This window comes from Ptychodera flava, chromosome 11 (genome assembly GCF_041260155.1).
Source record: "Ptychodera flava strain L36383 chromosome 11, AS_Pfla_20210202, whole genome shotgun sequence".
Classification (NCBI taxonomy): Eukaryota; Metazoa; Hemichordata; class Enteropneusta; family Ptychoderidae; genus Ptychodera; species Ptychodera flava.
In genome coordinates, this window is record NC_091938.1 from 7,078,072 (window position 1) to 7,095,521 (window position 17,450).

The following is a 17,450-nucleotide window of genomic DNA, read 5'->3' on the forward strand; positions in this document are numbered from 1 at the left end:
GTGCCCAGTGAAATGCATCGCGCGTCCAGATACGACGACATGAATTATGTCCATTGTGGTGAGAAGGGTCGTCTTTATCCCCGTTCGATGACCCGGTAGTTTGTTTACCGACCGGGAAAGGGAAAAAAGAGCACTAGAGTAAAAAAAACGAGTAAGAGACAAAAATTTACGACTGCTGGGGAACGCTGACAGGAACGCATGCTCGTGTAATAGATACGAGTTTGGGAAAAGACGAGCATGTACATATCATTGTTATTACCTTGTCAATTTCAAACGCGCTGCTCCGGCCGCCCCCTTTTGTATGGGAAGTCGTCCAGCAGGCCAGTTTTATTGAAATCTTAGGGCACTTAAAAGTGGACTTTCTCTTATCGATTCAGTCGGAGAAGCCAGCTTGGTGACTCATCAGGCATTTATACTGAGGATTTCTTAACGGTCTGCAAGCGTGAAATTTGCACCATGGGACGAGAGAACATCTTAAATATATGACGCAGATATCAGCCTAGGACAAGGAGGGGACAAGAGTTTCGTTACATTATCATTACTTTTTTTTCCTCCGCCTCCCGCGAGTGGTTCTCCAGCTATCATGCGAAGAGGGTGGCGATGCAGCATATTCACGTGAAAAGTCGTGAATTTTAATTACTTCGAGAAAACCTTTAAGGCTGCGCCCAACCAGCCAATATGACGAATCGTATGGTTGTTACAGTCCAGTCCTATTCTCATTGATATTACAATGATACTGTATTTCCAGTGGGTGTCTGACTTGTGAGTGTGGCCGCACCAACGGGACTGTTACTCCGCTACGCTGACAACGTCGCTACCGCTGACACGTTTTTTAAATAAGATAATTCGTATATCTCCGGTGTTAACCCGACGGATTTTGAACGTTTATCGGGGAAGTTCAACGTAGCCAAGACATGGTACTTGATCTGGTGTTTTTCTCGGCGCTACTCTGCTGGTTGCCTGTTGTGGGGGCTCCCAGCGCAGGCATGTGGTGGTATGTATTTCCCAACCGCTAATTTACGTGGAGCGTGTTTGCGTGTGTGTTATGTTTGCGTGTGTTGTTGAACTGGCATGAGGTGACCACCACTTAACTTCTTGGGCTGACAGATTAGCTGGCATTATAACTATCAGACAGTTCCAGCGTCGCGAATTTTTCACGCGGATCGACGTGTTTTCCGAATACCTCACTCATAAGGCAGTGTGATTTATGTACTAGGCAACCCGCCAATGTTTAGCTAACCCCAATTCTTCAGAGAAAACCCCAAACAACTAGCGTTACGTTTCTCCTCCCATATACCGTTCAATAGTACGTGAGTATATTTTATCATTTTCTCGAATGTGGTTCGGAAACTGGCCAGACTAGGCCCTGAGAAACACAACACTTCTGCAGGTAGGGTTTCACTCGAACCCGGCACCTGTGCGTGTGTGCCACGTCCGGGGTCGATCGGTGTTACCCCGTTGCGAATCGTCCGGTTCGGCAAGATGAAGAAAAACACGCTGGTCGAGCGCCGGGGATCAAGCCTCCACCACGTGTGCCTTGTACTTCTCAAGTAACGTTTAATTCGATACATGGCAAGCAGGTTTTTTCAAGCATGTCGTGTAATGATGAGATTTATTGCGCGTTTCTTGTACGCGATTAACCCGGCCCTTGCCCCGTGACGAGAGTACGCACGAAATCGATCGTAGGCTCCGACGTTCCTTGGACGCCAGACTCGGTCAAGAGAGATTCCTGCCTCTGCTCAGTGCGAGGAATGCAGACCCAAATCTATACCTTGTCGACAGGGCGAGCGCCGTCGACACTACCAAAGAACGCTGTTTAGATGGGGCACTTGTTAAAGCCTGCCAACTTGTTGGATGATCTGTCATCTTTCCATTCCCACACAATAAATAAAATGTGCCTGGGGAAACCGACTTGGCCACTCAAGTCAGCCATTAGGCAGCGGACCATTATGAGCCTGACATAGCAAGTGTTTAACGTTCTTTGGCCACCCATTATTTTTCCTCTTCGAAGATATAAAATAATTTATAGGCTTACATGCCTTCTTTATAAAATAATCACAAGAACTCTGCTTGTAAACAGTGATAGTATAACTTTCAATGTTTTCACCACTAACTTCTGAAGATAAATGTCGCTCAGCCCGGCGTGAGAAATGACACATGCCAGTGATGGCAAGGTCGCTTCTGGTATTGAGCGGGAAATGATAGAAGATCCCGACAATGTGGATTTCATTTTTCAGGAAAAGAGATATGGATAGACATCGAAAATAAAGCAGACTCCTCTTTTCCGGGAGTGAATAGTTGAAAACAACCTGAAAAGTTCTTCAAAGACAAGAGAAGGGCCCTCAGACGGCGACACCGCCTGAATAACGCATAAATATCACCAAAGGCACTTTAGTTCACTATACCATTTAAAGCCCCAGTGCTGCTAACTTTAAATGGTTTTTTCATTATTTTTATTTCATAAATCAATTGCAACTTCTTATTCTACTCCCCAAAGAATGTTGAAACACCCACTATTTAGCTTGTCAACTTAGCGTCTATATGTGTAAAATGCATGAATATTGTTTACATTTGAATTCTAGTCCGGACCAGAAGTCAGTTTTCAACAATAACAATGCACTTTACAACCATAGCGGCTGAGTTGACAAGCTGGATACTGTGTATATCAACATTCTTTGGGGAGAAGAACAAGGAATTATGGTTCACATTCAAAATAAAAATGGTGAAATTATCATCAAAAGTTAGCAGCACTGGGGCTTTAATGATGTATTGAAAACTTATAATGTCGCCTAATATTTGAAGAAGAATATATCTACATCTTTTTTCCTCCTTCGGTTGGTTGTCAAAGTTCTTGCACAAAAAGTTCCTAGCAAAAGATTGAGGCGTGCGTGTCAATATTCTAGGTCTACGCCTGTTTTCACTTTCTCTTTAGTACACGTGATATATGTTATTGTGTGGCCCGTACCGCATTGCAAGTTTCAGTAAGGTTACTGAAGTAGTTCATTTAAGTCCCTCCTATATATATATATACCGCAACAGTACTCTATATGAGTTTTCCTAAGGTTTTGGAACTCGATTTTGTTTACAGATACATAAGAAAAACGCTAAAAACAAAGCATGCTTGCAAACAAGCATCGGACAGAATGGACAGGTTGACATTTTACATCACTCGCCACCCTGATCTTTATACGTTCCCAAACTTCAGAGCGAACGCAAAGAACTAGCTTTAAAAAACGGTGCAGGAAAGACAGTGCTCTCAATGCCTGTGAACTTCACTGTGAGAGGGCGGGAGGGGGGGGGGGCTTTTTGTTTCGGTAAGGTTGAGTGGTGCGTGTACAAACATGAAATGCGAGAGGAAATTAACTGGAAGTGACGATATCTGTATTCTATTTTGTTGATGACTATGCAGTCAACTCGTTTTAGGGGACGTCATATGGGACCAATGATCTGAATAATAACCAGGTATCGGTGGGTTACGCAACTGGGAGCAATACGCTATAGATTGAACGTTCTCGGCGATTGTGCACTTTGAATGGGAGGAACTGTGAGGGAGGGGGGTTTCAGTGCCTCTAAGAAGTCTCTTTTCTATCGACAAACACTTGTAGCCGATAAGGCAAAAATCCTATTGTACGCCGGGCTTTTTACCAATTTGCACGATGAGGTGTCATTGAAAAGTCGATTCTATTCAAGAGACGTGGGAGACAAGCAAAGGCCAGAGCATTATAAGGGAGCATTCGTTATTTACGGGGAGGGGGGGGCCGGTGGAATTTGAGCGACAAATGAAACGTAAAAAGCGACCCCCCCTCCAAATCAAATTTCTAAAATTTGACCCCCCCTCAATTCATCAATTGTAAAATGTGACCCCCCCCCCATGAAAAAAAAAATTCATCAGATTTGATTCATTAACCCTTCGCACCCTGTGGCCCCGGGCTGAAAAAGTTTCCTCACATACTAGAGAATCAACATTTTTGGTGAAATGCCAAAATCAAATTTTCGCACACACATGAACTTGTAATCGCTGTAGTCTAATCAAGTACACTAATATCAATAATCAAGAGTACATAAATACACAGATTTACCTAGTTTTATATTGGAAAAAAATTATTCATAGTTTCCATATATACAAGATAGTGAATCAACATTTCGGTGACATTCCAAAATCAAATTTCTTGCACAAACATCCACTTGTTACCACCCTAGTCTAATCAAGTAAATTAATATCAATAATCAAGCGTACATAAATACACAGATTTAACTAGTTATGTTATGGAAAAAAATTATTCATAGTTTCCTCTGACAAGATAGTGAATTAACAATTCGGTGAAATTCCAAAATCATATTTCTGCTCACACATGCACTGGTAACTACCCTAGTCTTATCAAGTACATTAATATCAATAATCAAGAATCTATAAATACACAGATTTAGCTAGTTTTGTATTTAAAAGAAATTATTCATAGCTTCTCATAGATTATGTATGGAGGACCTGTGTATTTTCTATTTTGCCTGGGAGTTCTTGTGTGTTATCACTGTATACCTAGGGAGTCCAATACGGGAACTTTCCAGAGAGTACTGTTTTACGTTGCATGCTGCACTGGCACTGGAAGGTTTGAGTGTCAGCGTGTGCTTTTTAAGTCAGATATTTCTCTATTTTGAGTCTTACTCAAGTCAGCAGATATGTAAAGAAACCGGTGAGTGGCAGAGATCGAATTTTGTGCGGATCGGACAGTTTATTTAAACCCTACGCCATGCTCTACTTTAGTCGATGGAACGAACATTGCTCACACAAGTGAAAGCCGTGCCGTATATTTGCAATATACGCACTGCTAAGATGATAATATCACCACAAGTTGAAAGCTGATCTTTCTGCAGCAAATTGTGTGTTAACTGTGAACTTTATTCCGTTTATGAGTTCAGTCAGATGTCTGAGATTGTCATGAGAACATTATTTATGATTGTTCCACTGAACTTTTGTCGATGCGCGGAGTTAGCAGAGTAAGACTTCAGATAAGTTCGGCATGTCCCGACCGGAAGTAAACAAAGATCTAAGAATATTAGTAAGATGGCTGCTCCCGTGGTAGCTGAACTGGACGCTGCTTAGCAGTGAATTGCGTGTGTTGTCGCCGACTTTCATGTGCAGACATTACACGGGACTTACAATTGTGCTCATCATCGAACATTAGTTAAAGTCGCGTGTGAACTATTTGTGTTTCCCAGCCGCGTCGTCAAGTCTGAGGTACCTCTGCGGTACCGTTAAGTTTCCATAGAAATTGTTAAGCATTTAGAAAGGGTTTGAACAGAGTTTTGTTCTGAAAGTGTGTTCGACTCCTGCCGTCGGGAGGTCGATCAGTACGATTACTGTTACCATGGAGTAATATTTATAGTTTTGGGTACGGTTTTACTATTTTATATGTAGACCCCGATATTTGACACAATATATACAGAAGTTGTTTGTTACATTATATGACTGTGTGTTGGTTCCTCATTTCGGCAGATCGTCCATGTAGCCGACACGAACACGAAGTGTGTGTTACCGGCTATCAAAAACTATGAAAAATAGGTAAAGAATGAGCTACAAAATCACTATCAGTTTTAAGTTGCAGGTAGAATAAGTCTGTGCCTTTGTAAAAAATACTAAAAAAATAGTAGAAAGTGAAGAACCAGCTGAAAGTTAGTTGAGGAGACCTTGACCGCATATCATTTGCATCTCATTGTCGGCTACATGGACTGTGTGCCCTCATTTTGGCAATTTTTCATGCCCCATGCTGTGTAGCCCTGCGTACAGGTGTGTGCACGTGTGTTCCCAGCATTATATGGCCTCTACCACAGCCCTGCAATGGTCTTTGAACAGACTTGAGGTCTCTGCGGCCTGGATCTGGACCGCAATGAAGACTAACGGTCTTTTTGGCCGAAATTCTGCTCTATTGGGGCAAAATCCTTTCCCTGCCTACCTTTACCTCCTAACCGATCCCAGAAAAGATGCGATTGACTTCTCCTAACGTCCAAAACCGCTCATTTTCTGAAACATAACATACTCGACAAGTTGTTTACCCATGGCGATCCCCATTTTGAATCTCGCTGCAGAGACCCCAGTTATCTCCACAGACCGTTGCAGGGCAGCGTGGTGGAGGCCGTATACGCCAGGAACACACAGACCTGTACTCAGGGCTACATGCTCTGTTGCTGCTCTAGAGAGGTTAATGCCAGTCTCGGACTTGTTGGCCCTGCTAGAGAAATAAATTTGGCTGAGCTTCGGTCGGTTATTATTCTGCCGTCTCGAAACATCGGTTACACAAGCAACATTTCGGTGAAATTCCAAAGTCAATTTTGTTTTCCATAACTCAACACAAACCTTTGTAAAATTTGACCCCCCCTTCAATCATTGATTGTAAAATTTGACCCCCCCTGAAAAGCGGTTTTGTAAAAGTCAACCCCCCCCTGATTTCCACCGACCCCCCCTCCCCGTAAATAACGAATGCACCCTAAGGCGTTGTTTAAGTGGCCCTTTCAGAGTTGATGCGCTGTCATGTTTGTTTCTTGGCTGTTACAGTACCATTGTTTGTGTGTTCTGTCGGATTATAACCTATAGCTGATTGTTCTAAATTGGCAGTTGCACAAATACGCGTGAAAACACGGCCCTTCGGGTGGCTATAGGCCATTCAAATCAACTTGAGATGAACAGGCACTCCCAAACACATATAAAGTTACGTACATGTACATAACTGAGCGTTGAAAGAGACGAGGACTTTCAGGTGACACCTATGGTAAATTTCAAGGAAAATACGAGATCGGGCTTTTGCTGGGTTGAGCAAACAAACAGGTAAAACAAAATAAAATGCACTCTCAATAAAATTCCGAATTCGTCCTTACTCGTGATTTCGGCCCCCTTGCCGTAACTTAAGCTGTAGGGAAGAAAGAAAAGTAACAGGGTGTGAATGAGCGAGTGAGTGAGTGAGTGAGTGAGTTGGTAACTGGAAGTATGAAAGTGAAGTCAGTAGTTCAGTTAGCAAGCAAAGCGTTTGCATATGTATGTATGTATGTATGTATGTATGTATGTATGTATGTATGTATGTATGTGTGTGTGTGTGTGTGTGTGTGTGTGTGTGTGTGTGTGTGTGTGTGTATGTATGTATGTATGTATGTATGTATGTATGTATGTATGTATGTATGTATGTATGTGTGTGTGTGTGTATTTGTACATAAACTGATAACAGTGACTTCGAAAAGCATCGCTCGGCCTGAGTCAGCTATTCGTAATCTACGTGTTCCGTCAGACAGAAAGATGGAGTCAGCGAGCGGTACATGCATGTTATGTTTTGTTCCGTCAGACAGAAAGATGGAGTCAGCGATCGGTACATGCATGTTATGTTTTGCAACAACCCCCCCCCTCCGTCAATACGATTATGGTAGGACCCTAAAACTCACAATCAATGAAGAGAAACACGACGTTTGTACTTTATTCCGAAACATTTAATATAAACAGCATCGGGCACATCTGTGTGATTTAGGCCATCAGTCGAGATGTGACGGCTTGGTCAAGTCCCCTTTGATCTTTAGGGTTTACATATCTCATCGTTCACAAACAATTTAACTCCAATCTATGAAATACGTTATAATACCAGGCGTCCGTAGTCTCGCAAAAAGTACGGCCCCCAAAATAATTCAAATACTGACCGTTTCCATACGTAAAATATTCGTTTCATTCCGCCTCTAAAGGATATTATACACACTAAACCATATGAAACAAAGTGTGAATTTTCCACTAAGTAATGTAGACGAAATATAAGGAAATGTGCGAGCGAAACACCACTTAGACTTTTCACAACGCATATTGATATTTATGGGTGGTATCAATTATTTGGGGAATTTTTAATTTCATTGTTTGTGCGGAAGCTTGTCCGCATTCCATGTCCCTACTTGCAGCTAATGGTGCAAGCATGCAATGCATGTTAATTGTGTGTTAGTATTTACTGCACCTGGCGACAAAACCTCCTTTATGGTCGCCCATGTCAATTATATCGATACCTATTAATTCTATTATCTTACCGATGCAGATATGCGGTGAGTCTGTCACCGGACAACATTTCAACGAGTATGATAGCTCTTCACGTAGTTTTAAATTGGCCATCAGAATTTCACCTCCCTGGTTGCGGCACCTGGTTGCGATGAATGCCTAAATAGTTCAAATGTCGGAGTAGTGACGTTCGACTCGGGTGGTTTCGGGGAAAGAGGAATCGGCGACAATTGTTTTATTGTATTCCAGAAAAATGCGCGGAATATTTTAATTAAAATCTAGGAGGAAAAAACAAATGTTTCTAATTGTGACATGCTGATATTACGCTGTTAAAATCGGCATATCGGTATACCGTAGGAGTACCGTCCATTGTGTGCGTCTATTGCAGTTATTTAGTAAGCACAGTCTACCTAAGATAAGCTTATGCCTTTGACCCACTGACCCTTCGATACATCGCGAACTGTCAAGGTCGCAATCAAGTAAAGACATCCTACATGTACGCATCGCTACACGGCTTCTAGAGATCTTTACAGGAATATGTGATTGTCGAAAACGTGTAACATGATGGTGTGTATGTCTAAATAGTTTGTGTATCAAAGTGTTCTCGGGGCAGCTAAATCACGAAGACTCAGCACTTTAATATTATTCAATTTAGTAAAGATGCCAATGTAAGCAGGCAGCGGGACACTGTAATTGATACATACATACATACATACATACATACATACATACATACATACATACATACATACATACATACATACATACATACATATATATATATATATATATATATATATATATATATATATATATATATATACACACACACACACACACATACACAGAGGCAGGTAGTTAGCTACATAGTGTATATACGTAAAGACGTATGACACACACATACACTTTATATATATATATATATATATATATATATATATATATACACTTTATATATAAAGCGTTTGGTTGGCAAATAATATTAAAGCTTTAGTTGGCAAATACAATAAATATCAACATAGAACATGATGGCATACCGGAGATGCCTGTACAGCAGGAGAAGTAAACAGTGCTGGGTTTGGCACCCAGGGCAGGGCCTGGTACGGGCACCCAGCCGTTTAGCAAGAACACGTGAGGGCACGTAAACTGGTTTTGTTCCAGTTTTTTTTTCGCAAGACACGACCACCTTTACAGTGCACGTTTTATTGCACTTTTGGAGTTTAACATGTAAGTGAGTTGAACGAATTAAACAATGCACTTATCTACAGCGATTACCATTTTAATTAAGTGTATTCAAATTGACTTTGATGACCTCCTTAACGTGATAAGATCGTTACTTAATTAACTGTTTGTGTGGTACTTTTCCACTCTAAATCGCACTTTGTTGACTTCGAAGCTATGTCAGATCAATAACTTGGACATCAAGACAAGTTCGGTTCTTGCGCTACTTCCTCGGGTAAACTCGACTACATTCGGTTTATCTTGGTTCAAAGATAGGATATCTAGGGCAGTGGTATACGGAGGGTGTCTCACGTTTCTCCAACAGATGTGTTCCAGTTTTCCCGACTCGTCTCTCCGCATTGGTCGTTTGACGTCCATCTCCAAGCCCTCCCCCCTACACCTCAAATGCTCTCCTTATAAATACTAGTCTCACTGACAACCCTGTCGAGGCATACTGAAATTTGCGAGGGTTTGATGTATAAATCCGTGACACTCCACTCTAAAGTGGCATGTTCTTTATTCAGGCGTAATCAAGCCTCCCGTAAGCAATTACAAAACTTCAAGCAATTACGAAAGTGGCGCCTATTCGGAGTCCCTTTTCATCGTCTCAGGCAAGTCGTTCATTTGAATTTGTAGAAAAAAATTCTTTCGAACATTTTTTCCCCTTTCAAAAATAAAAGTTCATTAAGCAGTTGCACGAGTAGACTCCTCTCGTTACAGCAGCACAATCCATCAGCATGTGACCCCAGCTCCCTCTATAAACGGTTCCCACTTGACGTTATCTTGTACAAAACGAAGGCTGATGACTTCTGGTGACTAGTGGATTAGAAACGTTTACTTTACGCTCGGGTTGTCTCAGTTAGGCCGGCTAATATTCCCTGCCCCCCAAAATTCCTAAATGACAGGACCCGATAATATCACTCGCACCGAACAAAAGACAGGAACCTTTGAAGAAAGCAGCTCCCCTGGGTCCAATAAGGAAAACAGTCTCGCCCTTTGAGTTGTTGTTGTGCCTTTACATGTAACAAAGGGTAACTCGAAGCCCACGTGAAGATGAAGACTAGCCGTCTTACAATAACTGTTTTCCTTTCTGACGTTTATGTCACGAAGATTACAATTAACAAAGATAAAGCCGTTTGTCTTTACATGCCTCAACGGTCAATCACTTTGGCTCGGCCGACTATACTCTCGGCCTGCTGACTCTGGGTTGAGTCGGCCGGCAAACCTTGATCACATTACTGTACTCGGAACAGCAAAAAGTTTCGGTGGAAAAATTATTTCATGAAAAGACAAATCAAAGTTTTATCATAACCGAACAAAAGTATACAAATAACATGCTCCTGTTTGTGGTGCCTTTGTTAGCATCGGCGAGCAATCAGTTTACGTTCTCAATTATTAAGATGGGATGGACGCCCTGTATTAGCACGTAGACACATTTTTGAGCAAAAAATTCATTATATTTTGGAGTCCAGACAGCAGCTCTTCCTGACAACATCCCTGTTTGATGACTTCAATTCTTTCACATTCATGTAACGAGCACTATGAAGAAGAATACAAATTTTGCCATATGTCCCACAAATTTACTATCGACTTCAAGAGATTTATCGAGGATGTTCGTTTCATGCTGCCAATACATAACGTGGTCTTTCAAGGAGTCGTCGGGTGCATCGGGTTTCAGTCGATGTCGTTTTCGCATTTTTTGTGGCTGTAGATAGCTCATTTATCTCCTTCTGGCGAAAAAATATGTCGGACATGCTAAATCAAGTATGGAATGCGTACGTTGATTTATGCGGAGTGGTACGGTACTTAGCAAAGCTTGACGCCCGTGTGTGGATGACTTCAGCCCATCGGTACATCGATAGTTTTCTCTCACTTGTCTCGCACACTATCACCGATAGTAGCAAAGCGGCAATCGACATTTGCGACCAAAGTCGATCATCTCGGTTTACAACGTGACTTGTCGCAAACGAATAGATACTTCTGCCCCCTCCAAATTTCATGTAACTCACTGAGATTTCTGTTTGGGTCGACTTGCTTGTTAATCACTTGTATGCATGTCCTATGTGAAGATATCTGGCACGGCGCATTGTGCAAATGCTAGTTATACGATTCACATTGTATTTAAAGTAGTCACTTTTGATCTCTAACAAATGCAGGAGAGACGAAACAGGTCTTAGCTTTCGACCAAGTTGTGGTGACTTGATCGGCACGACACGTTACCGAAATTAAGAAGTCAGAGCGACTGTGCTCTCCACCCGTGCCTCTGACCGCCCCAAATATTATACTTTGTCATTCAACTCGATACCAATCTGACACCAGTCGATACTTTACGGAAATATCGACTGCCAAGTACATTATCACGGGCCTAAGGAAGAACGCAACTATAATATTTATACATCGGAACGCGTCGGGCATCTCGTAGAAACGCACATATCGAAAACGATTACCAATGTTTGACACGGAAGCAAATCTTTGATGCATGACTATTTTTACCAAAGTTTCCGCGATAAGCCGAATTTCATTGATGTTTCCTTGTTCAGTGTGATATGCGGATTTTGATTATGACCGTTTCCGTCTTCCAGTTTTTCTTTTCCTGTTTCAGAATATTTTGCTAGCTAACGGAGCATGCTAGGCTTATACAGCTGCCTGTGTAAAAGAAAAATATTTGCATTAATTATTGAAAATGATTGAAAAACCCCACCACTCTGCTCTGTCACAAAAAGGCTGTTTTTGTTTTCGTGGTCAAGCCAAGCCGAACGGCTAGCGTTTCCAACCACAACGAATGTACACACAAGTTTCGATATTTTCCCGCCGCGGCTTTGATGACGTTTACACATAATTTTGTATGCTTACGAAATTCTTCACAAATACATCTAGTTTGAACTAAAACGAGTCAATTCTTTAAACTTGGGAGCAGGGATAATTGGTTACATGCTGGCGTTAGATGCATACAATGGAACTATGGGTTAGTGATTACGCATTAGCGGCACAATCATTTAATTAACAGAAGCTTTTTAGAAATGGTGAAAATGGTGTGTATTACTTTATTGTGATTCTGAAGTCTTCGACAATTTTTGTGGAGTGACCGCCGATACATTGTTTTCGCGGTGGCTACTTCGAGGTGCCTGCAAAGGAGAAAACTGCATGACTTACGTGATGAGCAGAACGTTACGACATCATTTATGGCCTGCGGTGATAGATAGTTTGAGGCGGGCCGTCCTGAATGATTTTACGGAGCGCCACAAAGCTTGGAAGGTGAGGAGGTGAACGCGACACGCCAGTCGAAACCTGAAACTCGAGACAGAACCGTCAAGATCCTAAAACGTTACAATGGTTCTTAAATTCCTAACATTTTAACCTACTCGTTCAGGGAACATTATCCGAGGCTGCGGGAGATAGGTGTGAAAATACAAGAGTATGCATATTTCGCGCACTTGAAAACTTGTAAGGGAACTTGACACGCCGACACATATCGCGCATACCGATTTACTCCGGCGGTCGGAATCGGGTTGCCTGGTGCCATCATCCCGACGTGCAACAAAGAAGGTGCGACAAGGAAAGGGAAGTTCGGGGCCATGCTGCCGTCATTACCAGGTGAAGAGCGACTCTCTCGAAACTCCGGGAGAAGTGTTCGTCCTCACGAGTCGATGTTGTACCTTACAATCTGTAACAATACACACAACAATCGATTCTGTGTCGATCGCCCTGTTCAAATGCCGCGAAATCGTATAAAAACTATACACCAAGTTATTGTATGCGGACAAGAATCCCATCACAACCGGATAAATTGTTCGAACCCCAATGTAGCTAAAAGTCTAGACCATTAAAAGTGGACTATTTTTAGCTCTGTATATGATATTCCTTTAATGCGAACACGTAATAAAATTTTACATTTACTGTCGGTCGAATATCACATTTCGTATGGGGGATGTTAAACATAGGCAAGCGTTTAAATCTACTCAACGTTTGTCTTGGTTTCATAAAAAATAGAGAAAAGATTAACAAAGCCCTCTAACTTACAATTCAAGATTGAGATCACCAGGTTGAAGAACTCGCGCTCTTTGAACGCGACTTTGTTTTCATCCGACGTAGAAACGAATTTTAACTGCCAGCTGCATTGGATATCAGTCGCATCTTTATCAGGACAGTCAGCCTGTAGTTCAGCTCACATCTTTTACAATGTTCCTCAAAAAAGGTACGAACTCGGTTGCGTGTTCCGAAGCAACTGAATGGCATACTTATGAAAAAAATATGTAACCATTGTTGGATACCCCCAATCACAGGGGATTTGTTTAAAAACGATCATGTACGATAATTTCATGAAGTTCACGTGTGATACATAAGTAACACCTTCAGTTGCTATGAAACTGCACTGTCTTACAGTCACGATATCACGGAACCACTCTACCTGTTTCTACTCTATACGTGAAATATTTAACACGATTGGAACTATTTTGGGATAATTGGATCTTCATATTTTCCAAATTTCTCAAAAATCTTAGGTGCCCTACAGCTAAATGTCTCAATATTACAAATTACTCATAAAAACAAGTGTGTAACGTAGAAAGAAAACAGATGAGCTTACATTTGCAGATTTTCAAGACATTACTTCAGCATCTAATTATCCCAATCGTGTTATTTGTAAAACTCGGGAGTGAGCATGAATGAAGGTGGGGATATTTTACCAAAGGTTCCGATATTTGTTTTCTTTGTAGGGGGAGGGCAGTCGATTATCTAAGTTTACGAATTCAATGATGTATTTCATTTTTCAGAGCTAAAATATGTTACATAAATTTCTCCTGTGCCTGATTTCATTGTGTTGATGTGGTGGTCCTGAGTTATCGTCACTGGAACAGTGTGTTGGTATTTAATGTAGACGGGGAATGATTGAGAATTGAAAAATCAGACGGATGGATGGATAGATGGATAGATAGATGGATGGATGGATGCATGGATGGATGCATGGATGCATGGACGGACGGATGGATGGATGGATGGATGGATAGATGGATGGATGGATGGATAGATAGATAGATGGATGGATGGATGGAAAAGTGAGTGATCACACATAAGAAACGTTTATGACGATTCTCTGTGTTGATAATTGGTTTAACGACATACGGAAAACGGAACGGCCGAATTGAAATATAAACGTATGTAGGAACGAATGAAGGAATTGATAGATGCATTGAATGAATAAATTACAGAAAATAAATAAATATTGAAACAAACAAACAAACAAATAAATATTTACTTAAATAAATAAATAAAAATAAATAAATAAATAAATAAATAAATAAATAAATAAATAAATAAATAAATAAATAAATAAATAAATAAATTCATGAATTGATAATGTTCTCGACACAATTACAACACAACAGTCTTGGCAATATTAGGATACCAAAGCATGATTCCAAGTTCACGGAGACAGTTTCATACTGTTTGGTTCCTACTACATTCTAGTTTGGCAAACATTGTTTTGACCGCTTGACACCCATGATGTTTTATTTAATTCGCAAACAAGACTGCTGCCCCCTCCTATGTCCCCGCTGTTTACTTTTGTGTGAATGCACACATGCTGGGGGAGAAGATGAAAGAAATGGCGGGGTCGAGGCATGACTAGCCCTTAATTCTCCGCCATTTTGTCTCCTCAATGAGAGCAGTGTCTTTCTCAGTCAGCACAAAAGCTCGTATTGATCAACCACTGTGTTTCGGTATTAGACCGTTAAAACACTCAATACTTCCTGTGTTAATGCGATTTTCCGCTGAAATGGGTGTAATCCCTTAAGCTTGGGATTATAAGTCGTGATATTCACGTTGCAAGCAAGTCAGTCACTTTCAATGTCACCGGGCATGCGTCACGCGCCAAACCGCGTGCGCAAAAAACACATCGGAGCATCAGAAGTCACACAGGGTAACCTCTTAGAGTATCTCTGTCGTTTGATATAAACCATTTATTACTGATATGCTTTCTTAATTGGTTCTCTGTTGATTTATTCATCATATGATAAGTTTTGACCCACCTGAAGTTCTCTTTTTCACTAAGTCCAGCTTGGGTTTCCCTTTTCTCAAAAGAGAAAGGTCGGGTTCCGTTAGATCATTTTTCAAAGTCAGGAGAAGTGCGTCTCCAGCCTTTGTTAATGGAACCAGGGATTTCCGTTTTCAAAGTTTAGCTCTAATACCGCTATCTTGCCGTTGTTAAAGAGACTCTGTCTTGCCATCGAGTGCATTATTTTTTGTCAAGGATTACCACCAAAGAGAGGCAGTTCTCATCAGTCGTGAAATACGCCTACTGCCGCATCTCTACAGAAACGGAAGCATTTAGTCGGTACAGCTATGCTTTCTACCTGATTCCATCAAATGGCTGACGAGTTCGTTGCGCGATTTGACGTTAGTAAGTCTGGTAGCTCTTCGTCTGAGCACTTTCACTATTCAGAAATGGCTTTCATGGCACATATGATAGTCTGGCTGAATACCTGGGTAAGGGCTACTCAGTGTGGCAGTACTTTGGCGCCGCCAGTAGAGGAGGGTGTCTCATTCATCGGTCAAAACCTGTGTAAACTCAAGACACTCAGGAGAGCGATCATCTGGAAAAAAATACCGGGCCGCGTAATATGAGAGAACGCCGGTCTTGCAATCAAAACAAAACGCGAACAAACAAACAAAAGCACGATAAGAAGTGATGTGGTATGCGTTTTCGTATCCGTCGTACTCTTACACCTGTGCATTAATTTTGCTACTACAAACCCATGCACCGAGTCAATCAATCACGTGCAGACATATTCGGTCGCACATGTGCACGCGCCAAGCACAGATTCGCTTTTGTACGGGAGACCAGTGTCACAATATGTTCGGTATTTAAAAAAACTACTTTCTTTCGAAGGAAGATATAAGGAGTTCAACCTTCATCAAAGACAACTCTGTTTCTCTATTTCTTCATTATGTTTGATTATAAGATGCTTCAGCAATACCAAGCACACAACACATGTACATGACAAATTCAAATAAATCGATGTTGTTTTCGTTGAGAGATCTTGCCACCATTCTGGTCATCCTTGATAATACAAGGCAATGGTATTTAAAGTGACCAAGGAAATGTCACCTGGTGGCGTTACCAAACCACTAACACATTTCGTCTCCCCTCCCACATGCCCCGTCTCATACACGGCCAACATGCGCTAAAAACTTTGTGTGCGATTCGCCAGTCTAGTGAAAAAGTCTCCCAAATTTGACGCAAACCCTTTGTGACAACTTATCGTCACCTGTCGTAGAATGTTTAAAACTGTTACGGTAACAGTTTTAAACATTCTACAGAATGGTCGACCGGGTTATCAGGTTGTCAAGCCACTCTGAAATGACAAATTGTATTGCTAGCCTAATTTTGGGTGAGAAACCGGAATGTTTCTACGTTTTATCTGGGACAATGTTTTCATTATATCATCATTCGTGAAATTGTACGTGAAACCTTGGTCACAGTGCTTTGTGCGCGGGGAGATATATGTTATGTGCCTTTAAGATTAGAATGGTTCGCAAAAACGAACCAAAGTACACAAACTTTTATTGCGGACAGTCAAGGTCAAAGAGAGTTCAGCGGTGGCTTTTGCACAGGTTTACGGATCTTATTTGAAGAGGAGGAATTTATGTCTTCCTCTTCATTCAAATTCAAAACAAATTTGCAATTCACGAAGATTTTGTGACTTGTGTGTTTACGTTGACCAAAACAACACGAAGGGACTAATGTTGGATCTTGTCCACACCTGTGAATGGGAAAGTCTGTTTCATCCAATTCAGCTTGCATGGCAAGCTGTCTGATTACCACTGTCCTTTGTCAGAACATGTTCAAAGACCGTGATACAATCTTTGCATAATGAAAACGGCATGTTGTCAAAGTAGCAATAGGAGTGATTCATTCTATTTTTCGGCTGCTCATACATGCATAAATTCACAGTCTTGTTGTCTAGCCCCATATATGGGAGTAAATTTGAATGACGTCATCTGACTTGCCATTATCTTTACAGAGATGTTTAAAAATTACGTTCAATTAATAAGATAAAGTCAAATAAATACAAATTACGGGGCATGAAAAGACATGCCATTTTGAATAAACAGAAAAGTTCTCCTTAACCATCACTGCATCAATTGCATAAAAAGTAAAAAGAGTGCATTCCTCTGCCTGGAAGTCATCGATAATTTTGGCAATTTGGAGTCAACA

The 17,450-nt window shown here is 41.2% G+C and overlaps 1 protein-coding gene across 1 annotated transcript in view; it reads left to right on the forward strand.

The window, feature by feature from the left end:
* Window positions 1-241: 241 nt before the first annotated feature.
* The window catches only part of LOC139143393 (protein Wnt-3a-like), a 32,063-nt gene continuing 14,854 nt past the window's right edge, over window positions 242-17,450 (forward strand). Inside the window, exon 1 of the mRNA XM_070713687.1 lies at window positions 242-994. Coding sequence (XP_070569788.1) covers window positions 915-994 — 80 coding nt within the window. The 5' untranslated portion in view covers window positions 242-914. The remainder of the gene's footprint in view (window positions 995-17,450) is intronic.